The following is a 27,850-nucleotide window of genomic DNA, read 5'->3' as shown; positions in this document are numbered from 1 at the left end:
CAGTTGAACCTAGGTCAAACCTCCCAGTCGCTCCGGAGTCAAACTGCGGTAACTCTGGGTCAGCGTTAAGACCAAAGCAGAGAAACGCAAAGCTCAAGGCTACAAAAGGTAGGCGCACCCGTCACAGATAAGCGCGGAGACTTAGACTTTGCCTCTAGAAAAGCAGCCACGCCTCCCAAGACGCCAACACAGCGCGCAGCGGAGCCACGCGAGCAGCCCAGAAGGCAGGGCACGCAGTCGGTGACGCGCACGCCCGCCCCGAGGCCGCACGGGAGACCGGCGGGCGTGCGCGTCCCCGCGGTAGTGGGCGGGGTGGGGCGGGGCTCGGAGCCGGACCGGGGCGGGGCCGCAGAAGCTGTAGGTGTAGCAGCTGGGTCGCGACAGGTGCGCAAGGCAGAGTGCCTGGGACCCGTAGCCCCGCTGGTAGCAGCACAGAGGAAAGACCGCCTTCAGCCAGGTAAGGGCCTTCTCTGTCCACATCTTGCACGGCCGAAGAGTGCGCGAGACCCCGGCTTCCCTCCACAGTCTCCTTCTCCAGCGACTTCTGGGGCCAGGGGTAGCACCAGGAGCTTGAACCCCTTCCCCCCACCCCCGCCGAGAGAGAGAGAGAGAGAGAGAGAGAGAGAGAGAGCGAGAGAGAGCGAGAGAGAGCGCGAGCGTAGAGGAACCGCTGATCCTCTTGCTCTTTTCCTCGTGTCTAGGTACTGCGCTGGTCTTGGGAGTAATTATGTAGGGCCGAATCTTTGCTGCCTGAGGGCCGGAGCTGATAGGACCACCTCTTTCATCGGGAAGACTCCTTTCTAACTATATACAGTTTTGGTGTGGAGGAAGGCGGCAGTTCATCAACATTCCAAATAGTCTCCTAGGGAAATATTCTGATATTCAACTGCTTTTTTCCCTTCCTCATTTAAAGCCATTCCCTCTGTCTTCGATTTTTCCCCATTCCATGCTGCCTACTGAACTCTAAGACACTTACACCCCTTTGAGGCATGTTGAGAATATAGCAGTCCTTGCAGCTGAGTGTGTCATCCCCGAATCGCTGTCGCGTATATATCACTGACACCTGTCACCAATATAGGTAGGTGTTAATATAAGGTAACTGTACACCCCTGGCTACACCTACTAAGCTTGAAGTTGTACGTGCTAGGAGCCAACCATCTGGCGTCCTTCCTTGCCTCCTTACTGGTGCTTAGAACGAGTTTAGCTGATCCTAGTGAGAGATATTTGAACTACTATTGTCTTTCACCTAATTCCGGCTTTCAAAAGTCTGCCTAATCCAGATGGTTCTACTGACTTGGCTCCTCAAGTTAGTGAAAGTACTTAGGGAGTTATCAGCCTTGAGACAATATCCCTTTGGGGGAGAGGTCTTCTTTTGCATTATTCTTTCTTTTGCTGTTGATTTAAGTGGTTAAACACAATACTTTTTATCCCCGTAGTTACTAATACTATTCACAAGTGATAAATATTTTAGAAACCATAAAATAACACTTTCTTCTGAGGTCTGATGGAGACACAAAAGAAGATGACCTTCAACAAACATTTTCTAAGTTTCTGTGGAGTAATAACCCGGCTATGGGATGATTGTCTTAGGTAGACCTCTGAAAAGGTATAGAATTGGCAGGAGAGAAGGTTAAAAAAAAAAAAAAAAAAGGTTTGTGTCCACATCTGTTTCCTTGTTTTGCATCGACAGAGTGATACATAACATGGTATTAAATAATTTAGGAATTTATTTATTTCATTTTTTGGACAAAACAGTTATTGAGTGCCTCGTTTTGTCAGTTATAGTATGGATTCAAAGTTCCGAACATCCCCAAACATTAAAAAAAAAAAAGAAAAGAAAAGAAAAAACTTTGGGTGCCTGGGTGGCTCAGTCGGTTAAGTGTCCGACTTCGACTCAGGTCATGATCTCACAGTTCATGAGTTCGAGCCCCACATCAGGCTCCATACTGACAGCTTGGAGCCTGGCGCCTGCTTTGGATTCTGTGTCCCCCTCTCTCTCCGCCCCACCCCTGCTTGTGCTCTGTCTTCTGTGCTCTGTCTCTTTCAAAAATGAGCAAACATTAAAAAAAAAAAAAAGTTCCGAACATCCCTACTCTGAAAAAGCTTAGTTAAAATCAAATGAGTTAGGCAGAATCAATAGATAAAACTTACAGTTTTGGTGAAATCAGTGCTATGCTAGAGAAGAGGCCAGAGTGCTATGTCCCTCTTCTACTTTTCCTTGTAAACAAGATAAACAACACAAAAAACTTTGAGTATTAGTGAATTATTTTCCTCAGACATTTGTATTGTGTATATGTCCTACCTGGTGTTCTGCCAACATTATGGCCTTTTGAAGATGGGATTAAGACTTGCCCTTAATTCTATGGTAGTTCATTAATGGTTGGTGGAGCTGTTTTTCACTGTTCTGTATTGGGCCTCGAAGTGTTGTTATCATGTAGTCCCTGAACTGTAGAACTTCTGGGAATAGAATAGTGTATTGGCAACCTTAGCAAAATAGTGCCATTTTGTAAAATTGCTTCATTGTGTAACTTTAACTTGGTACAGTCCAGTTTTGTTCCAGACTCTGGTTAAAAGTGGGCCAAATTTCAACCTTCTAATAATTCTAGGAAGAGAAACCTTCAGAAGTGAAAATATTTCTATTAACAGCGCATCATGATGACAGGATATTTTTTTCTTGCTAAGGTGCCTTCAAAATGTCTCTTCTTTTCTTTTCTTTCTTTCTTCCTTTCTTTCTTTCTTTCTTTCTTTCTTTCTTTCTTTCTTTCTTTCTTTCTTTCTTTCTTTCTTTCTTTCTTTCGGGAGACAGGATGGGTAAATGAGCGAAAGAGGAAAGAGTCAGAAGTGTTTGAAGATTCCTTGCAGAGCTTTATGATCTGAAGTCTATGATAGTCTTAAGCGCTTTCCATGTAACTTCAGGCTTTTATTAATTGCCTGCTGTGTGCCAGTGATCTAGTATATAGAGGATGAACATGATACAGTCCCTTCTATATGATTATGTTTTTCATTTTTAAATAGAGATTCTGAGTTAATAAAACAGATGATGGTTGTTTCATTTGGTAATTTGAGCCATGGTACTCGATGAACACATTTCTTTGACAATTACTTACCTCCTTTCTTTCCGTTTACACTCTGGGAAAGTGGTTTCACTGGGAATTTTTGGAAAGCCAGTCAGTATTTGCATGTATTTTCGGTATCTGTCACAATTATCTTTTTCCCTTAAAATACTTTCAAGTTCAATTTTAAGTATTGTTCCTCTTGGGGTTTCAAATTCTTCAGTTTCCTCTGATATTCTTCAAAAATCAACTGTAACTGACTTAGGGCTTCTGTACCAGAAGGGTTCACCAAAGACATATACACACAGACACAAAAGAATTTTGAGAGCATAGGAAATCATTAGACATCTTTGCCATAAAAGGCTACCTAACCACAAATTGGGAGAATTCGTCAGTCTATATTGACAGCAGAACGGGTTTTCAGTATTCTTACTTCCATACGCTCAGAAATAGGTGACTTTTATTTAGATTGGAATTGCACTCTTTCTGCAGATAGGAAAATGTGTGACTTGGTCCCTAAGTCAGGAATTTCCATAAGAAAAAGCTTTTTTTTTTTCTTAAGGTTTCTATGGTCTTTCACTATGTTTTGTGATAGGCAGTTAAAGTACTTTATTTTGGATTGTGTACAGTAATCTCCAGGTGATGTTAAATTACTTAACACAGACTCTTAAAGTTCTTTAGTAACAAATGAGTGGTTGTAAATTGAGTAGTTTCCTAATGATCGTGGAACTGAGATTCTGTGGTAAATGGTACTCCTGGTAGAACCATACCGATGTGTTTATTCTGTGGCTGGATGCAAAGTCCTTGAGACCCAGTCAAGTTACTGTTCTAATGGAGACCTCTTTTTATTAAAAGGACATGGTTTGACCCAACAAGCAGTCCATTATTTAGCATGTCAAATGATTTCTTCACCCTTGAAAATGTTTCTAGAGACTTCACATTTGCAGTCATGAGAAGTTAACATGATACCATCATGTTTTACATTCTTTTTATTTTCTTTTAAAGAATTTCTTCATAATGCTACACTGAAACTAAGAACTTCCGTCTCTAGGGGTGAAAAGATGCAACTTTTTTTCTGATAACAAGTATGGAGCTATTTTTTCTCTTATTCATCCTCTAATGGAGTTTAGAAAGTTTCACAAACCCTCAAACATGTTTTTTCTTGCACTCCGAAGTATTGCCAATTTTTGTTTCATTGCCCATAGATTAGTAATCCTGATATACTTTTACTCGGTTTTAGATTTCCACAATCTTTTTTTTCCCCACATAAACTGAAATTTAAACAAATGGCCTGGGACTTCTTTTCCTCATAGTCAGTTTCACTGACTAGGTAACATTTGCTCAGATTTGGCTTCCACCTCTAGCACTGGAGGAAACCTGTCTGTCCTTGCATCCTACCCAGTGACTTCCCTGGAATGGCCCTGTCACTGTCCTCCTTAGTTACCACTTGGCAACACTTGACCAAGTGGACAACTTTTTTGGTTATTTCTTTTAGTTGGCTTTCTTGACATGACTTTACCTGGTTGTCCATCTTCTAGTCTAACCACTTCCTCCCATGCCCCTTCACTAACTCAGTCTTTTGCCCCTTAAGTATGGGTTTTTGCCTTGGCTTAGCATCCTGTTCTTATAATGCTCTCTACCTGTGCAGACTGATTTATTTCTGCGATTTCAACTAACATCTCCATGTGAGTGATTTGCTGATTCGCTTTGAAGCTATTTTCATATTTCATATAAAATTTCATATGAAACTTTCATATTTCATTTCATATTCTTATTTTATTTTCACATAGACAAATATGCATATATAGTTGGAAGATAAGAATTACATATGCTTATTATAGAAAACTTGAGGAAAAATAAAGAAGGCAAAATATTCCATAATCTGTTCCAGTGGGAACTATTTGGTATATTTCCTTTCAGTCTTTTTTTCCTTTGATACACACACACACACACACACACACACACAGACATACACAGGTAATTGGGCTCATCCTATTGTAGTAGATATAGTTTTGTATCTGCTTTTTCACTTTACATTATGTCATAATTTTCAATGGCATCAAAATTATTTGAAAACAATTATAATGGATGTTCAATGTCCTAATGTGTTGCTGTTGCATAATTTACGTGTGTACTAGGGTATTTCAATTGTTACAATATTATTAACAAGTGAAAAACAATGAGAACAAATTGATGCATAAATCTTTGTACAGATCACTCACTGTTTCCTTAGGTTAGATTGTCAGAAGTTCAATTACTGGGTCATAGGGCATAAAAATTAAAAAACACTAAACCTGCTGCCAAATTGCTTTTCATAAAGATTAGACTGTAATTAATACTCTCACCTGCAGTGATTGTGAGTGCCCGAGTGCCTCCTTCATAATATTGGATCTTATTTTTTTATCTTTATTAATTTGATAAGCAAAAGTGATTAATTTGTATTTACTAGTGAGAGCAAACATTTTTCATATATTCACGTCCATTTCAGTTTCTTCTGTGAACTGTCTTTGGGTTAGTCCATTCCCATTTTTATCGGGGTCTTAACATTTTAATTATGTTGTTTTTTGTTCGGGGTTCTTTCATTTATTTGGGGCTATGGGGAGGGAGTACAGATTTTTGTTAGGCCAAATTGAATGAGCGAAGGGATGAAGTGGAAAGTGTGCAGTAGTTGAAATGGTGGTGTTTTAAATGCCTGTTGGTATAAGGAGCCAGAGCTTATGTTTGTTGGAGCAGCACTGCAAAATGGAAAGGGTGCCTCCTTGAAAGTCAGGATTGCCACCTTGGTGTTGGGAACCAACCACTTAGGTCGTCTTGGGAAAGTCATCCGTCCTCCCTGAGCCTTATCTGTAAAGTGAACAGGGTTGGGTTATTGATCCCAAAGTCCATACACCGTCTGCACCGAAAGGGTGACTTACAAGCCACTGCTCTCTAGACATTGTGAAATTATTTTTTGTCCCGTCCCTGACCCGTTGCCCATTTTAGATATATAGAGCCCGAGGAAAAAGACTGGAAGCCGTAAAGGCAATTTTCGTAGTGGGTAGTAAGGCTTAATAGAACCTAAAGGCAGAACAATAGAAGTTGCAAAGATTGGTAATTTTTAGGCACTCCCATGGATTGACACTTGGCAACCTAGTTACATAAGTCATTGGAGCCCTGCTGATGTATGCCACAAAGCCCCACCATCTCTAATGATACAAAGCAAATCTCATTTTATGACAGCCTGTTTAAGTTGCAAAGCCAAGGTACTCAACAACTTCCAGTATTCCATACAGAAACTATTCAGAGTGGGGGTTCTTCTTTGTTATTTGTACAAGCTCTTCATTTTAAGAATATTAATTATTTGCCCTGTGGTCAAATGTTTAACTAGTTATTTGCCTTTTAGTTATCTATAGATCTTTTCCTTTGGGATTTCTTTTGTTGCTTTTATTTTGTGAAGCCTTTTGCCTTCTGGAGATGGATTAAGTATTCAGTTCGATTTCCTTCTAGTTTTTATGGTTTTCCTTTTTATGTTTAATTCTTTGTCTTGAATTTATTTAGGAGTACCAAAGCAATGCATTTAGTGCCTTTGCATATCTCCTGAGCTCCAGATCCCTGTCTCCAACTACCGGGGCTATGTGGATAGTTCCTATGTACCAGGCATTATGTCCACCTAGTTTCCCTAAGGAGAAAGCTTGAAGTTGTCTTGAAAGTTTTAGTCTCATTTCCCACATTTAATCAAAACTCACTACATTTGGTTGATTCTACTCCAACAGTGATAATGGCTCTTTGTCATTGTTCTAATTAAGACCCCCCTTTTTTCGCTAGTCCTTAGAATTGGCTTCAGTTTTGCCCCTTTAGACCAGAGTTGTCATTAAAAAATAGAACACCAATAGGGCGCCTGGGTGGCTCAGTCGGTTAAGCGTCCGACTTCAGCCCGGGTCACGATCTCGCGGTCCGTGAGTTTGAGCCCCACGTCGGGCTCTGGGCTGATGGCTCAGAGCCTGGAGCCTGCTTCTGATTCTGTGTCTCCCTCTCTCTCTGCCCCTCCCCCGTTCATGCTCTGTCTCTCTCTGTCTCAAAAATAAATAAACGTTAAAAAAAAATTTTTTTTTTTAAATAGAACACCGACTCTCAAAGTATGGTTTCCTTGATTACCTGTTTCAGAATCGCCTGGGGTGTTGGTTAAAAAAGGTAGGTTCCCAAGTCCCACCTAGACTTCTAAACCGATATGTTTGGGGGAATGGGGTCTGGGAATCTGCAGTTTTAACAAGTGCCTCAGGAGATTCATTTACACACTTAAGGGGAAGCAAAGCACAAGTGTATTAAATCTAAACTTCTCTGAATGCTATTCAAGACCCCCACTCCCACACCCTGACAGCCTATTTTTCCAGACTTATCTCCCACATCACTACCCACCCACCTGGCATTGTAGCCATACAGTGATTCATGGTTTCCTGGACCCACCCTGTCCTTTCCTGCCTCTGTGCCTTTGCTCATGCAGTTCCCACAGCCTCATGCTCCTCTCCCTCCTCCCACTCCTGCCCAAATCCTTTTCCTTAAGAGCTCAAATAAAATGCTCCTTTTAAAAAATGAAGCCTCTAATTTGTTCTATTTTAATCATTGGCTCCCTCCCCAGTCTTCACTTAGCACTTTATTTTTACTTCTTTTTTTTTTTTTTACCTTAATGCTGTCACTATGAATTATTGCTTCCTTAAATGATTATAAGTCTTCTAATTGTGAGAACTTTGCCTTTCATTTCCATTTTCTAGTCATTATACATATAATAAGCAATTAAATATCATAAAGTATATGAAATATATCTCATCTTGCAACCAGTATTCCATAGAAATGTTTGGCTTTGCACCACACTTAGAATAAAGTTGAGATCTTTTACCACTGCTTGTAAATCCTTATTTAAGGATGAGTGCTGCCACTCATCTCTGTCATCTTCTCATACTTTTCATTCACTCCCTAGTCATATTTTTCCTGCCTCAGTGCCTTTGCATTTGCTATTTCTTACACGTTGAAAACTCCTACATCTGTTCTCTTTGCCTGGCTGGCTGCGTATCTCCTCCCCATCATTCAGGTCTCAGCTCAAATGTCATTCACTCAAGGAGGCTTTCCCTGACCACTATCTAAGGCATCTGCCCCCTTTCCTACTGCCACTTCAGTTACTCTCCTTGCATTTCCTTCACTGCACTAATCACAGTTTTTAATTGTCCTGCTTCCTCAGTAGAATGGAAGCTTCATGAGAGCAGAGACCTTGTCTCACTTTTAATGTCATGTCTTTAGCAAACAGAGCACTGCTTGACATGTGGTAAGTCCTCAGTAAGTATTTGTTGAATGCACACATAAGCCTTGAAGATAGACTTTTCATTTTACCAAGTCCTGTTTTGGTTTGCAACTCAAAGTTTTGTTGTTGTTTTTTAATGGACAACAGCTGATGTAGTTCCATCAGGGTTCAAATCAGGTAGCAGCCTCTGAGGGTTTCTGAAGGTAGCAGGAAAAATGGAGACTGTGATAGCCAGGATTCACTTCCATCTGAATGCAGGCTTTCCAAGGTGTTCCCAGGATCCAGGCCACTATTTTACTACTGCTGTCAGCATCTACTTCCAGGGTTGTTACTGCTGGCCAATTGTAGTCTTTAAACTCTCATTACATTTTTAAAAGTGAGCAAAATTAGAATCCAACCAATCCTCAAGCAACCAAAAGTTTTCTTCTGGTTTCCTTCTCTAGAAGAAAAATAAGAAAGCTACCTAGAATCCTCAAGGAAACATGAAATGATGTTCATTATATTTACTACATGCCTATTGATTTGAAAGATTTTTAGCAATAGCCTTAAACAAGGTGTTTCTTGGGAGCTTGGGTGGCTTAGTTGGCTGAGTGTCTGACTCTTGATTTGGCTCAGGTCATGATCTCACAGTTGTGAGATTGAGCCTCCTGTCGGGCTCCACAATGAACTTGCAGCCTGCTTAAGATTCTCTCTCACTCTGCTCCTCCCCTATGTGTGTTTGTGCTCTCTCTCTCTCTCTCTCTCAAAAACAAAACAAAACAAAAAAATAAACAAGATGTTTCTTGTTAACATCTCTTTGAACCAGTCTAACTCATCAGTTATAATTTCTTCCAATTTCTCTTCATTGGGTAGACTTATTCTTTAATTCCATTTTTTCTTGAAACTGGCTTGAAACTTTATTAGAAATTACAATAGTTTTTATAGCAACTTATAGTTTTCAAAGTACTCTGGGTTTTTTTTTTTTTCCTCATTTAATGCTTACAACCATCCCTTGTGAATATGTTTTTGAGATGTAGAAACTGAGACCCACTGATTCATTTTCCCATGTCACCCAAAAGCCCACTACTCAATTAAATGCCTCTCAATAACTTTTTAAAACAGCACCATAATTTGATATAATTTTTAGAAGGTAAACATGAAAATGTAGTTGAAACATTAACGTTATACATTTGTAACCGGTCCCTAAGAAATAAGACGCATAAGTTAGTTGAGATAAGTACAAAACTTTGTCACTTCTGTGGCTCTATGGTTTGGTAATTCTTTGTTTGATCAGCCTCAGGTATGCTTGTCCTTGATTAAAGCATTGTTCTGGGTGAGCTGCTCAGATTTTTACAGAAAGGAAAGATTAGAGAACTTGCCTAGAGAAGAGTCACTTTTCAGTAAGCCCGTTTTAATTCTCCTCTTGCTTGAAGGGATTGGTTCAATTGATCTGAACTGGCCTTTCAGATTGAGCAGGTCCTGAAAAAAACACATCATCTAAAATTTCAGATAAGAAGAATGGAAGCCAGGTCCTTCCTGGAAATGGCCAGGAGTGAAACTAAGAAGCCCTGTATTTGGAGAGAACTCAATTAATTATTAAGGACAAAGGACTGGTATAAGGAGGTTATATCCTTAATGGAAGCAGCCTTCTTAAAATAAGTGTACATGATTCTTCTGCTTTGACATTGTAAAGAAGGTTCTTTAATTAGCCACTTTGTCTTAATTAAGCATGTGATTGGAAAGACCTGTGAGCATGTAGTTTATAGACATTCAATTATGTAGGTGGGCCTTTGTTTTGATATGTGGCAACTGAGAACTAGCATAATGCTGTTTTTTATTCATATGACAGATGTTTATTGAGTCCCTACACTGTACCAGGCACTGATATTTGATGCATCTGATGTTAAAGTATGGAATGGTACAAAGGTTAAGGGAGAAACAGGCTATTCAGAGTAAATCTATGCTTTCTATAATGGTCTCTGTTGACTATAAATTTCCACATTATTTTTCCAATTAACTGTGCCTTTTTCTACTTTTCGCTTTAAATTTGAAGTTACTGACATAATTATCTGCTTTCCTATGTACTGATAGAGGTTTTCCTTACTATGTGTGAAAAATACTGAAAAAAGACTCAATCCATTGGATTATGTTTGTCCTTACAATGTGTTAATTATCAACTGGGCACAGGGAGGAGGAAGAAGAACCAAGCAGAGAAAAATTACAAATTAGATTTGAGAGAGAAGTCGAATCAAACTTGGAGTAGATTGGGTAATTTTTAATTTAAAGAAGAAAAAAAAAGATTAGAAAGAATCTTGGGTGGTTCTTTGTGACCTAAAAATTTTAGACCAAAGTTCGTTTTTAAAGGCTGTAACTACAGGTTACTCTTTTACTAAAATGAGATATGTGAATGCTACTGCAATTATGTAAAAAGCTAATTTGGGTTTCAAAAGTGCAAGAAGATAAGATATTCAAATTAATGAATAAAGTGATAGAAGCTGTGTAGGATGGTGATAATTATATCATCTTCCAGTTAGAGTTTTTACAGAGGTGTTAAGAACACCTAAAATTTGTCCCTTAAACAGTATAATTTGAGAGAGATTTAGACTTTTGGGTGCAGAGAAACAGTGTCAGGGTTTTAAGTAGATCTGATGTTCCTGGTAGGTACTGCCAGTTTCTCAGAGATGACATTCAAGGTGCTCTTTTTTTCTTGCTGATATAACGAAAATAAGTTGACCCTAAAATATAGTGTGCACTAGAATGGCAATTGTAGTTTATTCTCTCTGCAAGAGGTCATTTTATTTTCATCCCAGCCTCCTAAAAAATGAATAAGTTAACATTTATTTGGCCTTTCTGGGCCTCAGTTTCTTCATCTGTAGAGTGGGACGGCAATATTCTGAGTTTGCTACCGTGAGGATTAATAAGTTTATATATGCAAAACAAAACAGGATCTGACACGTGGTAAACATTCAATAGACATTAGCTATTTTTATTACCAGCACCACTGTTACTTTATAAGCACTTATTTTAGCACTGAGCTAAAGGAACATTTTAGAGATGATGAGACTGAGGCTTAGAGTAATTTTCCTAGTGTTACCCCATAAGCAAGTAGTAGATTCAAGATGTAGACCTAGGCTGAAAGAAACTGGAGACAGAATCGGCTTAGATATGGAACAGACTGGGGCATTTGGCTCAACCCTTACCCATCCCTTCTAGTTTCAAGACACTTAGGATAAGACTGGCCCAGACCACCCCCCAGAGACCAGGAACTTGTTAGAACATGAACATTAGTGTCTGTCGGACTGTCCCAAATCTTGGCTCTGCCGCTTACTAGCTATGTAATCTTTGGCAGGTTATTTAACCTTTCTGAGCCTCAGTTTCTTTCTCTGTAAGATGAGAATAATAGTATTTGTTTCGGGGCACCTGGGTAGCTCAGTTGGTTAAGTGTCCAACTCTTGATTTCAGCTCAGGTCATGATCTCATGGTTGTGAGTTTGAGCCCTGAGTCGGGCTCTGAGGTGGCAGCATCGAGCCTACTTGGGATTCTGCTCCTGCCCTGCTTGCCGTCTCTCTCAAAATAAAATAAATAAACTTAAATAAAAATTTGTTTCATGATATTATAGGGACTAAGGGAGTAAAACCAAATGGAATGAATCACCCTGCATATGACCAACACTCAATAACCTGGCCCCAGGCTTACGCTAAGGTGGCCCAGATTTTTTTTTTTATCTGATTCTGACACAGTCCATCTAGATGGTTGGTGATTAGGGCCTGTCTCTGCCTCCCTGCTGAGGCCTAAGAACCCTGGGATCAAACCAAGTCTAAACACCCAAAGCTGTTTTTACATTGGAATCATAGGGGACTCTTAAGAAAAATTAGAAGTGTTCAGACTTTACATGAGAGATTCAGATTCCAGAGATGATCCTGATATTCAAAGCACCCTCCCCAACCCCTGCCTCACCTCCCCACCCTTGACCCCTGCAAACTAAGAAGTGTTAGGTTGGCTAGTTGAGGGTAGCAGCTGAAGCACAATCCCAAACAGTGATCTTAATGCTTGGATTGTCGGTGTCAGTGGGAATATTAATGAGTAGTCAAGGGGTGGGTGCCCTACAAAAGGGAACTCTACAGAAACGATCTCATCTGTGTAGTCAAACAACGTTTCTGTTTGGAAAGAATATTAATGAGATCTGGATAGGAATCAGACACCGGGAAAGGACACCTGCTGTGAGAGGCAATTTGAATTGTTCAAGGAGTTACACATGATATTACTAAAGTCCTTGTGCCATTTTAAAAAGTAATTAAGTTGTAAAGATAACCAACAATTTATAAACAATGTTTTAAAAACAACTGTAGTTTCAAAAAATAAATGTATTGAGGGGCCAGCACATATTTGAAAATATGTTCAACTTTCCCCATGAGTAAAGGAATGAAAAGTAAAACAATAATATACCATTTTTCATACATCTAGCAGATTGGAAAATATAAAAAGGATTAGCAATGCTCAATATTCACAAGGATGTGGAGAATAGTCTTTCTCCTATAGCTGATGGTTCAAATATAAATGGATGCAAAAATATATACAAATTGATGCAACTTTTTTGGAGAAAAACTTGGGAATGTGTATTAAAATTTTGATGCATAGACCTTTTACTAGAAATGCTGCTTCCAAGAATTTATGCCATGGATGCATACTTCCAAGTAGGCAATGATAGAAACATTTTCATTGCCGTCTTGTTCTTAATAATGAAGAACCTACAGCAACCTCTATGTTCATTGACAGGGGCCTGGTTAAATAAGTTATAGACTATTGCAGAGTGAAATAGTATTTGGTACTGAAAGGGTGAAGTAGATCTCTATGTCCTCCTCCATCTATATGTCCTTTCCTGTATGTCTTCCTGTCATGTGTGAGAAGATGTCCAAGAGGAAACAAATAGTTGCTGAATAGCATATTAACATAAAGTCATTGTTATTGTTAAAAAAAAGAAAGTATGTGCGCTGGTGTTAACCTCACTGTGCCTCAGTTTCCTCATTTGTAAAATAGGTATCATTATAATGATCAATATAATGTCTACGTCATGAGTTGTTGTGAGGATAAAATGAGATAATATTTGTGGAATGCTTAGGACAGTGACTGACATATTATGCTGGGTGTTTGCTGTTATTATCATGCATGGGCAATATCAGAAGGTTTATGCTCCAAAGCGTGACAGAGGTTACCTTTGGCAAGTAGAGTTGTCTTGGGGGAAGGGGTGTGCAAGAGGAGGCAGAGACTTCGATTTCTTATATTGTATGTGTCTACATAATTGTTTATGACAAGCAGGCCCATCGCGTGACCAATCACTATGACAAAGAAGCGAGGCAAAGAAGAAAATGGCGGCTCCAGTTTGGAGTGCTTGTTGAAACCTGTGGAGTGAGAGGTTCCCCGAAGGAAAGGAGGAGGGTGAAAGACGGTGGTGATGTGGGGATACAAAAAGGATGCTCATTGATTCCACCTTGGCTGCTGAAGCTCTTTTTGAAAACCACTAACCTAATTAAAGATCAAAAAATTTTAAATTGCACAAGAACCTTATGAAGGCCTAATATTTATATCTGGACTTTTCCTTTTTGCAATTTAGTTTTACATTTATACTAAAGAAGTGATTCATGTTTCATTTGACTTTTGGACAAAAGCTACAAAAAAGTAATTGCTCACATGTCCAAAACATTTAGGAAGAGGTAGTTCTTCGAATAATTATAAAATAAAAATTTTGATCTTTTAAAGGCACCACTAATGTCTTTTCAACTAGCATTACTACCTCCATTATATAATATTATAGAGTAATTTTTGCACTAAAAAAAAGTCAAACAGCTGAAGAATATGCTACATTTATGAATTATTTTCATCAGAGCCTTATGACATAGGCCTTGTTAAGACAGTATGACATATAAACTAAGCTAAGCCATAATATGCAATCTGTTAACTAAACCTTTAGAATAATGTTTATTCGATGTGTTTAGACACAGAGGCATACGACAGTACTAACAAGATTTGGCTCTGACCTCAAGCAATGTGCCAGGCACTGTTTTTCATTTATTATCTCCTTTTACTTTTAGAACAACCCTGTATCTTAGGGTTATCATCCTCATTTTATACAGAAGGAAAGTGTAGGACGGAGTGGTTGCCATGCATCTGGTTAGCACTGGAATCAGGATTGGAATCAGCTGGTGTTTCCATGGTACCGCTCTGCCCCCAAATAACCAAGATGTGAGGATAGGTGATGTGAGCCCCGTGTTGAGGGCACACTGAGAATTCTCAGGGACCTCAGTGATCAGCTATCATCCAGTCTAGTGACTTAAAACTATAATTTTTTTAAGTTTATTTATTTTGAGAGAGAGATAGAAAGAGCTTGCACAAGCAGGGGAGGGGCAGAGAGAGAGAGAGAGAGAGAGAGAGAATCACAAGCAGGCTCCACACTGTCTGCACAGAGCCTGATGCGGGGCTCGAACTCACAGACTGTGAGATCATGACCTGAGCCGAAATCCAGAGTCAGATGTTTAACTGACTGAGCCACCCAGGTGCCCTCAAACTGTAATTTTTAAAATAGAAGTTTTATTGAAATACTCATATACCATATAATTTACCTGTTTAAAGTGTGCAGTTCAGTGGTTTTTGGTATATTCACAGAGTTGTGCAGCCATCACCACAATCAGTATTACAACGTTTTTATCACCTCCCAGAAAAAAACCCACACCCTTTAGCAGTTAGTCCAATCCCCTTCAACCCCCCTGCATGTGTGAGGCAACCACTTATCTACTTTGTGTTTCTTTTTTTTTTTTTTAATTTTTTTACATTTACTTATTTATTTTTATTTAAAAAAAAATTTTTTTTTAACATTTATTTATTTTTGAGACAGAGAGAGACAGAGCATGAACGGGGGAGGGTCAGAGAGAGAGGGAGACACAGAATCTGAAACAGGCTCCAGGCTCTGAGCAGTCAGCACAGAGCCCGATGCGGGGCTCGAACTCACAGACCGCGAGATCGTGACCCGGGCTGAAGTCGGACGCTTAACCGACTGAGCCACCCAGGCGCCCCTATTTATTTTTGAGAGACAGAGAGAGACAGAGCACAAGCTGGGGAGGGGCAAGAGAGAAGAAGACACAGAATCTGAAGCAGGCTCCAGGCTGTGAGCCCGTCAGCACAGATCCTGACGCGGGGCTCGAACCCACAGACTGCAAGATCATGACCTGAGATGAAGTCAGACGCTCAACCGACTGAGCCACCCAGGCGCCCCTCTACTTTGTGTTTCTATAGGCATGCCCATCCTAGACATGAAATAGAATCATACAATATACTATCTTTGTGACTGGTTTCTTTCACTTGGCATAATTTTTTCAAGGTTCACCCATGTTGTACCGTATATCAGTACTTCATTCCTTTTCATGGCCAAATATCATACCTTTATATGGATAGACCACATTTTGTTTATCCAGTTATCAGTTGATGGATATTTGGAATGTGTCCACTTTGGGGTTACTGTGAATAATGTTATACACAATCATGTACAAGTTTTTGAGTGGACATGCGTTTTGGTTTTTTTTGTTTTTTTTTTTTCATTTCTCTTGGGGGGGGTGTACCTCCCCCAGGAGTGGAATTCCTGGGTCACATGATAATTATGTGTTTAACCCTCTGAGGAGCTGCCAACTATTTTCCAAAGCAACTGCATCATTTTATATTCTCATCAGCAGTGTGTGTGAGGGTTTCAGTTTCTGTATATCCTCTCCAACACTTGTCAGACTATAATTTTTTTAACCACATCCCACAGTAAGAAATATTTTACATTCTTACCCAGTTTATCCACACACAAATAACTGAAACAAAAGCTTTTTGAAAGACTACTTATACTCCGTGTGATGCAGTCTGACATTTTGTATTTCATTCTGTTCTTTTTCTTTAGCACAGACATCTTGGCTCTGACCTGTTAAAACTGATTTCACAATTCACTAGTTGTGACCCGCAGTGAGGAAAATACTAGGCTGTTTTAACCTTTTCATTTCACACAAGAGGAAATTGAGGCCCTGAGAGATGACTTTTTCAGCAGATGATACTGCTAATTAGTTGTAGATTAAAGATTAGAACCCATGTCTGTTGGCTTCCTGCTTTAACTTTTGACATCTCAAATTTAGTTGCCCTCATATTCAGTTCTTTCTTTTCTTTTCTTTCTGGAGTGGTAAAATGTGAATCACTAAGGGTGAATTCTGTAAGCACCCCGTGAAAGTTGCTCTGATTCTTTGGTGAGCAGTTTCCAGAAGTGGAATTGCTTCTCAGAATTACACAACCTCCTTTTCATTATTCTTGTTCTGCATCTTAGTGTTTTTTTTTTAAATGTTTGTTTGTTTGTTTATTTATTGAGTGAGAGCAAGCAAGGAAGGGGCAGAGAGAGAGAGGGAGAGAGAGAATCCCAAGCAGTCTCCGCACTGTTAGCGCGGAGCCCTCCACGGGGCTAGATCTCATGACCATGAATGAGATCATGACAGCCGAAATCAAGGGTTGGATGCTTCGACTGAGCCACCAAGGCACCTCTCTCTTAGTGTTTTTAGAGATCAAAATATCCTTAAAAAGTGATTTTTTAAAAGAGACAAAATGTTGCTAAGGTGATTCTGTCTTGATACAAACATCTATATCCTTGTTGACCCCTGGGAATTTGATCATTGCTACAAATTTCTTATTGTCTAGGATACATGTTTCTACAGAGACCTGGCTAAAACTATTCCAAGAAGAATAGCAGTGATAATTCTAACAGACTTGTAAACTTGCCTATAGACTTGTCTGTCACAGTGTGGCTGAATAATAGAGCCGTTTAGGTGCAGTATTTGAAGTTATTTAGTCGTCCTATTTTTTTCATGTTCCTGAGTTTAACTCAAAAGTTTGAATAAACTAAAATTACTAAGTCACAGTTCTGAAAAATGATATGTACTTTCTCAACAACTAGCCTTAAGACTGCATAACAAGCATTCATTTTTTTGTACTGATAGTGTTTTGGATGAAATTTAAACCTGATGTAATTTCATTCAAAACATATGCAAAAAGTTCCTTCTATTTAAATTTTTTAATGTTTATTTATTTTTGAGAGAGAGAGAATGGGGGAGGGGCAGAGAGAGAGGGAGACACAGAATCTGAAGCAGGCTCTGAGCTGTTAGCACAGAGCCTGATGCAGGGCTTGAACTCACGATCATGACCTGAGCCAAAGTCAGATGCCTAATTGAGCCACCCAGGTGCCCCAAAGTTCCTTCTATTTAGAAGGCAATATACTAGATGCCAAGAGGGCAAGAGGCAAAGTAGATCTGTCCCCTGATCCCAAGAATCTTTCTATCAAGTAGAATTTATAAAATTATAATAAGATAAAGGAAGTGACCTATGCTGATTGGGAATAGGGCCAGGGCAGTTCAGGAAAGGGTTCTTTGAGGAGGTGGTCTTTCCTGGAGTCTTGAAAGGTGGATAGTTGAGGAAGGGATAACATTCTAGGTGGAGTGAAAAAATATATGGTGTATCAAGGGAGTAGAAACTGGTAATGACATAATTTTGGAGATTCTCTTTTCATGTCAAAATTCTATGAAGTTAGGCTTCTCCCTATCAGAGAAAGAATTTAAAATAAATAAAAGGAATGCTAGAATGAATCTTGTGATACTAGATTATTTGATGCTAGATTATGTGTGTGTGTGTGTGTGTGTGTGTGTGTGTGTAAACAGGTAGATAAAGAAATAAATATATATATTCCTGGTTCTATCCCCCAAGGCAGCCTAGAAACAGTGACATTTCAGTAACAATGAGAACATGTAGTATCCAGATTTGTTTTCTCCAATAAATGGAATCACGACTCCTTGTAGTACTTGATTCCAGGCCTGGGGCCAGGCAAATACAAGACAAGTTTGGGTCATCTTATAGCGCTACAAAGTAAGAATGTGCTTAAAAAAAAAAAAAAAGTTGGTGGCATATTGAAAGGACACTAGAGCCAAGCTGAAAGAGCTCCAAATGACCAAAGCTGGGAACTATTTGAGCAACAAAACAAAATTACCCAGGGAATAGAATAATACAGGAATTATTATAACTCAGGAAATAAAATAAATATCCATGAGTCTATCCTAATATTAATAATGATTGAATAAATAAACAAGGGAGAAAGGACATTTCTTCCTTACAGAAGAATCCCAAGTAATAAATGCAGAAGGAATGAGGGCAAGAGAAAAATCACCATTAGAACAGCACAGTAATAATTGCTGAAGGCAAGATCAGTGCATGAATGCTAAAATTAGTAAAAGTTTAAGGAGGAATAGGATTAAAGGATCTCCCCCCAAATATTTACAAATTATAAAGGGAAACATAGTAACTTTACAGTGGTGAAACCCAGCAGGCACTACCCTAACCGAATGATCAAGGTTAACATCACCATTAACAAGACATCAGCATCATGAGCCTTGTGATATGATGCACTGAGGAAGGCACATCAGACTCTGTAGTATTCCTCCCAAAATTCTAGAACTTCACTCTAAATCTGAGAAAGTATCATATTTTAAAAAGTGACCTGCCCCTTCCCCCCCCCCTTTTTTTTTTAAGGATTGTGAGATGTTCCAGGCTCATCTGGTATTTCCCTGCCCCAGCTCTGGAATCAACCACTTCTTCAAGGAGCCCTGGTTCTTTTTATTGAAGACACCAAGAAACCCAAATTGAGGGACATTCTATTTAATACCTGACCAGTACTCTTCAAAAGTGTCATGGTCACAAAAGACAAAAACAGAGGGACTGTCATAGACATTGGAAGAGACTTAAGAAGCCATGACCATTAGGGGCACCGCGGTGGCTCAGGGGTTAAGTGTCCGACTTCGGCTCAGGTCATGGTCTCACTGCTCATGAGTTCGAGCCCTGCATCAGGCTCTGTACTGACAGCTCAGAGCCTGGAGCCTGCTTCAGATTCTGTCTCTGTCTCTCTGCCCCTCCCTCCCTTGCTTGCTTGCTCTCTCTCTCTCTCAAATATAAAATAAAACATAAAAAAGAACAAAACAAAATGAAGCCATGACCATTAAATGTAGTGTAGGATTCTGGAACAGAAAAAAGACTCTAGTGGAAAAACTAGTAGAATTTGAATAAAGTCTATAGCTTAATTAATAGTATTGTACCAATGCTGATTTCTTAATTTCGATAATTGTGCTGTGGTAATACAAGATAAAACTAGATGAAAGGTCCATGGGAACTTTTGTACTTTATTTGCAACTCTTGTGTAAATCTAAAATTGTTTCAAAATAAGTTTTTTAAAAAAACTTAACTTTCAAAAGCTTTTTTAAGTATGTGAATTTAGTCACTGTTTTGGTAAAAAAATATGTACACTTAGAAATAAATGTAGTTTATATTCTGAAAAAACATCATATGGGAACATTTTCACGTTGCTTTTGTTTAAAATTTCCCTTTGTACCTTGAAGGTTTTTTTAGGTTGGTTTTTTTCTTTTAATCAGTTGCTCCTATGGTACCTGCCTGGCTGGCTCTTTTGCTAGAACATGCAACTCTTGATCTTGAGGTCATGAGTTTGAATCCTATATTGGGTGTAAAGATTACAAAAAAAAATAAACAAACAGGGGGCACCTGGGTGGCTCAGTCAGTTAAGCTCTGATTTCAGTTTAGGTCATGATCTCATAGCTCGTGGGTTTGAGACCTGCATCAGGCTCTGTGCTGATAGCTCTGAGCCTGGATCCTGCTTCGTATTCTGTGTCTCCCTCTCTCTCTGCCTCTCCCCTGCTCATGCACTCTCTCTCTCCCTCTCTCTCAAAAAAAAATAAAGTAAATCTTTTAAAAAAATTAAAAAGAAATAAAAAACTGCAATAGTTGCTCCCTTTTACCTGCTGACATTAAAATCAGAAAGAGTTCTTGATAAAAAAAGAAACAAGAAACAAAGTTTAAAATTTTACAGTCTATTTTTTTTAATTTTCTTTTAATGTTTATTTTTGAGAGAGAGAGAGACACAGAGTGTGAGTGGGTGAGGGGCAGAGAGAGAAGGAGACACAGAATCTGAAGCAGGCTCCAGGGGCTCGACACGGGGCTCGAACCCACGAACTTTGAGATCATGACCTGAGCCGAAGTCAGACGCTCAACCGACTGAGCTGCCTGACACAGGGCTCGAACCCACGAACTTTGAGATCATGACCTGAGCCGAAGTCAGACGCTCAACCGACGCTCAACCGACTGAGCCACCCAGGCTCCCCTACAGTCTATTTCTAAAAATAACATTCTTTTTACTTTTTTAAGTTTATTTATTTATTTATTTTGAGAGAGACAGCATGGGGGCGGGGGGGACAGAGAGAGTGGGAAAGAGAATCCCAGTCAGGCTGTCAGTGCAGAGCCTGACGTGGGGCTTGAACCCACAACCCATGAGATCATGACCTGAGTCAAGATCAGAGTCAGACAGTTAACCAACTGAACCACCCAGGTGCTCCAACATTTTCTTTTAATGAATGAGTTTGTACTTTGTTCTCTCTAATCTGTGTGTGTGGAGGGGGGGTGGGGGCTGTGTTCAGGCAACTATGCCTCTTGCACAAGTAACAAAAAGCAAAACAAAAAGAGTGGGGGGAGAAAGATATGATGAGATTAGGAGATTAGATGTATAAGAACAGGAATAGTATTAACGACAGTTCATTTGCTTTTGTCTCGTCCTGGATTCTGCAAGACAGTTTGCTTAGTTAGGTGAAGTCTGGAAATGCATTTATTACAGTAGGACTCCTGGAGCAGCCACAGGTCTCACCCTCAGCAGTAGCTTGAGGAAGCAGATACCTGGGGCCAAATTTCCCAGTGAGTCATTGCCCAACCCTTAAACTTTAAAGAACCTTTGTTCAAGAGATTTTTATCAACAAGCTATAGCCCCCCATAGGACATTTAGCCGTCTTACCTCAAGCTACCTGGTGTGATAAAAGAACTTTGAGCTGGGAATTAGAACTCTGGCTTTCATACTTAACTAGTTGTGGAGCTGGGGAAAATTATTGGACCTTCATGTGGCTCAATTCCCTTGTTGTATAAAGGGGGATTTGGTTACTTGATTTCTAAGCTTCCCTTTTGATGTTAAAATCTGCCCTATGCATCTAAAACTGAAGACTTCTTCCTTCTTAGCAAACAGTTTCCCTTTCTATGTGTCCCATTATTATTTGTGATACCACCGTCGTTCCGATGTCTGAGGCTAGAAAATCTTAGAGTTATTTCTGTTATATCCATTTCCTTTAACTCTCGAACACAGTTGACAACCAATCCAGCCATTCTTCCCTCACAGTTGAAGTGGTGTCGGTAGCATGTATACTAAGATTGGAACGATCCAGAGAAGATTAGCATGGCCCTTGCTCAAGGGTGACACACAGTTAAAGTGGTAGTAGAATGCGTTTGACCTAAGAGGCTGGGTTTTAGAATCTGAACACACCTTCTGCTTGGGCCATATATTAGCTACATGACCTTTGGCACATTACTCAACCTCAATGAACCAGGTTTTGTTTTTGTTTTTGTTTTTGTTTTTGTTTTTGCTTTTGTTTTTAATGGAAGTAACACTAGTCTATCTCCAGGGTTGTTGTAAGGCTTAAATGAGTTAGTAAGTGTCCAATAAGTGATAGTGCCTTTTATTATTTGCACATAGCAGTGCAGTGGATTAGATCTTAGAGTCAAATGGGCCTTTGGAAAAAAAAAATAGTCAAAGGTATGGTAGCCAGGGGTGCACGGGTGGTTCAGTCGGTTAGGTGTCCGACTCTTGGTTTTGGCTCAGGTCATGATCTCACGGTTTATGAGTTTGAGCCCCACGTCAGGCTCTACGCTATCAGAGTAGAGCCTTCTTGGGATTCTCTCTCTCCCTCTCTCTCTGCCCCTCCTTCTTGCACATTCTCTCTCTCTCTCTCTCTCTCTCTCTCAAAATTAATAAACTTAAAAAAAAGCATTGCAGCCCAAACTGAATACCTCCTTCTAGATGGGTCTTTCCAGGCATTGGTACATGCCCTTCTCACTCTTAATAAGTTTTCTAGGATTAGGAAGTTGTCCTAAAGTGTGAGAATGGGATTCCCATCTGAGAGAGAGTTGGTAAGGAGGGAGAGATATCACACCTTTAATTCAAGCCCATGAAAGTCAAGATGTTCACAGTGGAGAGTATTTCAAGAAGGCCCTAGTTAATTCTAAGTTTCACTGAAAGAACAGATGATTTATCTCTGATGCTGGCCATTCTGGGAAGATAATTGCCACTACACTCTTGCTGAAAGATAATTTGTATGGGTTTGCAGCTAAGTGATTCAAAACTTTTGCTACCCAATTTTCTACCATGGCCAAAAGTGATGGTTTTAATCATTATTCATTACTTGTAGTGGAAAGAAAATTGACTTTGGAAATCAGAGAGAATATGGATTTGAATCCCAGCTCTGCTACTTATGACTAAAAGATGATTGTACAGTTATTTAATATCTCTGAATTTCGGTTTTTCAATATAAATATGAGATAGTAAAACCAATCTTGTAGAGCGGTTATGAGAATTAAGTGAAATATGTACTTCATGTAAGTAGATGTTTTAAAATGTTCATTTCTGGGGCACCTGGGTGGTTCAGTTGGTTGAGTGTCCAACTCTGGATCTCAGCTCAGGTCATGATCTCATGGTTCATGAGATTGAACCCCTCATTGGGGTTCTTGGGATTCTTGCTCTCCCTCACCCTCTGCCCCTCCCCTGCTCATGCACTTGCTCTCTCTCTCAAAAATAAATAAAAATACACATGTAAAAAATAAATAAAAGAAACGTTCATTTCTTTCCAGGAGTGTGACTTTTAACCTCAGCCTGGAATTTTTAGCTTCCTAAAATCACTAGGATTTTTCTTGCAGGCATGTATATTTCAACATATGTAAAACAAAACTCATAATTCTCCCACTTCTTCCTATGTTTACTGTCTCTCTTAATGGCATCAACAATCTTCTAATCATTCAAGTTTGATGATTCCAATTTTGATTCCTTCTCTAACTGTAAATCCATTTTATTCTAAGAACTGTAAATTCTCTTCCCACCTTTCCATTCCCACCTATGCTAATGTAAACCTTGATTACCTCTCACTTAGACAGTTTTAGGATCTTTTTGACAAGTAAATTAGACTCCAGTCTTTGCCCCCCCACTTATCACATTATACACTGCTGCAGAATCAGCTTTTAAAACATGGTTCCCATTATGTTACTTGCTTTTTCAGAAACTTCCCAGGTTCTACCATAGAGACTGTGGGCGATTCACTATAGAACTCTTATCTTACAGATATAGATGTTGGGCTCAGGGAAATCATTCTTTTGGGAGTGGCACATTAAGACTAGACCTTATCTCTGCTCACTCACAGGCTAGTTCTTTCCAGTATTGGAATATGGCTCAAACTCCTTAACATGGTTTGCAAGGATTTTCCCATTCTGGGCCCATTCTTTCCCTACCTTACCTTCCACTACTTTTGTACCTACAGTCAAATCCATTAAAGTATTCTATGCTATTTCAGCTCCCTAACAGTATAATGCTGTTCTCCCTACCTGAGATGCACTTTCCTCCTCCTGGCCTCAGTTGATGAAGTTCTGCCCCTCTGTAAGTCCCAAGTCAATCTGATGTCTCTTCCCTTCCCTCCCATCAAGCTAGAAAATCAAATTCCCTACTCCTAGACCACACATTGCCTCTAACCATATTCTGCTTCGTGCTATAATTATTGTGTACGTGTCAGCAAGCCCCAGCCAGGGCAGGCCCTCTCCCTATACCTTATAGAAGGTAGCTAGTTACTCGGTAACCTGATACCAGCGTCTATCAAAAAGCGTGTACTCATTCTCGCCTTTATCTGTTTCATAGGGTGCTGCTAATCACATTACTAAGAAATGATAGTATGCTTCTGTAAAGAGAAGTGTGGAGATGGTGTGAGCCACCTCATTCCTTGAGCAAAAAGTGTGCTTATCACAGCCTTATACCAAGATAGATACTCTGAGTTTTCCTGGATTTCTGGCCAATGTTAATCAAAACCATGGAATTAGACTTGGGAATTAAATAACCCCCCCCCTTTTTTTAACCATACTCAGTCCCTCAAATAATGAATGATTTTTCCTTTTTACAAACAAATTTGAGAACATATCTTCTGTATTTTTTTTCTTTGATCCAGAATTGATTGCTATAGAAGCACTGACGACTTTTATACCCACACCTACAGTGAAAGCATAATTGTACCAAACAGTGTCTTAAAGTGTGATTCAGTATTTCCTAACCTTGGCTCAAAGGGTCATTACTGTGATGTTGCGTAACTGAGTTTAGCAGAATTGTTTTTGCTTCTGTATCTTTTTCTTATTAGAGTAAGGGCTGACAATGTTCGACGGGTCTGTCAGATTCAGACTGGGAAGCAGATAAACAAGTAAATACATATTATTTGATACACTGACGTTTACTTCAAAGAACATGTGTAGAATTAAGATTATTTTATCCAGGAAGAGAGGGATTCTTGAAAAACCACTATGTATTACTTACTCTGTGTCAGGGTCTTTTCTTTATCTTATTTGTTCCTCATAAGGATATTATGAAGGGAGTACTATTGCTATGGATGAGAAATCTAAGTTTTAGGGATGGGGCCAAAACTCCCACTTAAATGCATCTGTGTCTAATACCAGAGCTCCTGATCATGAGGGGGTTCTATGTTACCTTCTAACATGGGGATTAAAACAAACAAGTAAAAACCACAAAACTCTCATTGTTTTCAGACAAGACTTTAGTCAGAAGAACGAGTACTGCGTGTGGAAAAGTAGTGTGCTCTTTAAGGTTGCTTATCACTTGCTTTGCATAACAGAACTTTCAGTGTAAAATGGCAGCCCAGGTTGCTTGGTTAAGCCCACTGGGTTCTGTTGTTGTCAAGGTTGCTAGAAACAGTACATGATGAACTCTGCATTCTGTCAGATCAGTTATGCTCTGCAGTTGTCAAGAGACCTGCAAGTAGTACTTTATCTATAGTTTTCACTCTTCAAATAAGGAAACTATGGACTCATTTCTAATCTTACCTTTTCTGGACAAAGGTTGGAACTCCTTTGCTAACTACTAGGGCAAAAACACCTTTGGCAATTTCTGGGGCAAAACCGAAACAATCCAGATTAATGGGCAGGGACTAGGTGATTTCAGGGGCATAGCTTTATGTATTCTTTGACTTGAAGCAATGTTAGAAAAGAATTACAGAATAGAGGTTTTTGTCGCCTGAATTTAAAGTACATTATATTTCTCCATGTTGTCAAGATTGTTAAAATGTAAAAATAATAAGTATATAACAATAGTCAATTCTGATATGTATACTTAAATTGCTCTTAATACATTATAACCTACTTAATATTTTAAATATATCCTCTCCTTAAATCCATATCAAAACACCAACAATGGTAAGTATTACTCTCATTTTTCAGCAGAAGAAAGTAAAACTATATATATTAAATTATATAGGTTGTTCAAGGTGACAAAAGTTATGATTTAGCTGGATTATCTCAACTTAAAGCCCTCAGTCTTTATATTATACCATGCTGTGTCCCCAGCTCTCTCTCCAAACCAAGTGGTCAGTGATGCACAGTTTGGGGAGAAAGGGCAGCCAAAAGAAACTTGGACGTAGGTAGAACCTAATTTGGACCTGAATCTACACAGATGCCAAGTGTACTTCCCTTGGGAAGTAACTCAGAAGAGTGGAACATTTCACTCCAAATGTGACTTTGGAACAGATTTAAGTTCAGAGGGAGGCCAATTGATGTTTGCACAGTGAGGTCAGTCATAAAATGATGGAACTGGAAGGGACCTTAGAGATCATCTGGTCTAACCTTCTCATTTTACAGGAAACTACAACCCAGATATTGAATCATTTGACCAAGGTTACAGTTTTTGAGAGAGAACTAGTAGAGGCAGTGGTGTGGTCTGCTGGCCTAGGTAGAGCTCTCTGTTCTCTCTTCTGCCACACCACTGCGAGCCCTTGGCTGCTAGAGAATCCTCTTCTGTGTCTAATACTCTGACTTTCTTTATTGCATAGGTATTTCAGTATCTGTAGACAAGATGGAATCAACTCCATTTAATAGACGGCAATGGACTTCAGTATCATTGAGGGTAACGGCCAAAGAACTTTCTCTTGTCAACAAGAACAAGTCATCGGCTATTGTAGAAATATTCTCCAAGTAAGTGCTGATCCTTGTCCAAGAGGACCATCTGTCTTGAGCAAACATTACCACCTGTCAGGGAAATCAGTAAAGGAAGTACATGGTGTAAAATGGCTTTATTGAGGGGCGCTTGGGTGGCTCAGTCCATTAAGTGTCCAGCTCTTGGTTTCGGTCAAGTCATGATCTCATGGTTCATGACTTTGAGCCCCACGTCGGGCTCCGCTGCTGGCAGTGTGCAGCCTGCTTGGGATTCTCTCTCTCTCTCTCTCTCTCTCTCTCTCTCTCTCTCCCTCTCTCTCTCTTTCTCTCTCTCTGCCCCTCCCCTGATCATTCTCTGTCTCTCTCAGAATAAGTAAACTTAAAAAAAAAAAGTCTAAAAAAAATGGCTTTATTGAGCACCTTCTGAATTTTAAGCACCATACAAGACACTGTGGAGGAGGATGATAATAATCAGGAAACACATTCTCTATCCTTGAATTTTTGTTTAGTTAGGGAGAGAAAAAGTTACACACAAAAGATAATTATAAAACACATAATTATTAAGCAAAATGTCAGCAAGTCCAAAATGAATGGAACTAAGGACTAGAAACAATAGGAGAGAGAGTGACCATCATGGGCAGAAGCTAATCAGGAAGGCTTTTTGGTTGAGGTGCGTTGTGAGGCAAGCATTGATTTCGTTGAAGGGAGCGTTAGTACACTCTATACCCGCATTGTCCAGTATAGTAGCCACTACATATGTGCCTATTTAAATGTAAATTAATTGGGGCGCCTGGGTGGCTCAGTCGGTTAAGCGTCCGACTTCGGCTCAGGTCATGATCTCACGGTCCGTGAGTTCGAGCCCCGCGTCGGGCTCTGTGCTGACAGCTCAGAGCCTGGAGCCTGTTTCAGATTCTGTGTCTCCCTCTCTCTGACCCTCCCCTGTTCATGCTCTGTCTCTCCCTGTCTCAAAAATAAATAAAACGTTAAAAAAAATTTTTTTTTAATAAATGTAAATTAATTAAAATTAAATAATACTTAAAATTCAGTTCATCAGCTGCACTAGCCACATTTCAAGCATCCAAGAGTTACATGTAGCAAGTGGCTACCATTTTGGAAATCACAGAAACATTTCATCAATGCACAAAGTTTTGTTGAACAGTGAAAACTGTATAGGCAACCTCCAGCCCACTAGCTGCCTGTTTTAGTAAATAAAGATTTATGGGAACATGGCCATTTCCATTTGTGCATTGTCTATGGCTGCTTTCGTGCTATAGCTGCAGAGTTGCAGCAGAGACCAGATGGCCTCAAAGTCTAAAATATTTACTACCTGGTCCCTTAAGAAAAAGTTTGCTGACCCCCTACTCTGGACCATGAGTTCTTTGATATGAGGGCCCCTTTCCCACTTATTTTATATGCCTAG

General features: G+C 39.5%; 1 protein-coding gene and 1 non-coding gene across 6 annotated transcripts in view; both read left to right on the top strand.

Annotated features, from left to right (window-relative positions):
- Positions 1–343: 343 nt before the first annotated feature.
- Positions 344–27,850, top strand: part of LIMA1 (LIM domain and actin binding 1) — an 84,585-nt gene continuing 57,078 nt past the window's right edge. For 2 of the 5 annotated variants that reach the window (XM_030322573.1, XM_030322572.1), the window contains exons 1-2: positions 344–457; positions 26,328–26,469. In XM_030322573.1, coding sequence (XP_030178433.1) covers positions 26,351–26,469 — 119 coding nt within the window. In that variant the 5' untranslated portion in view covers positions 344–457; positions 26,328–26,350. Of the gene's footprint in view, positions 458–7,158; positions 7,224–26,327; positions 26,470–27,850 lie in introns of those variants that run through there. The other 3 variants (XM_030322570.2, XM_030322571.1, XM_030322569.1) reach the window with 3 other exon arrangements.
- Positions 21,589–21,692, top strand: LOC115519556. Its single transcript, XR_003970562.1, has one exon. It is a non-coding gene; the product is annotated as a U6 spliceosomal RNA (small nuclear RNA).

The sequence above is a fragment of the Lynx canadensis genome, chromosome B4 (genome assembly GCF_007474595.2).
Source record: "Lynx canadensis isolate LIC74 chromosome B4, mLynCan4.pri.v2, whole genome shotgun sequence".
NCBI lineage: Eukaryota > Metazoa > Chordata > Mammalia > Carnivora > Felidae > Lynx > Lynx canadensis.
This window is presented reverse-complemented; position numbering and strand designations above follow the sequence as displayed.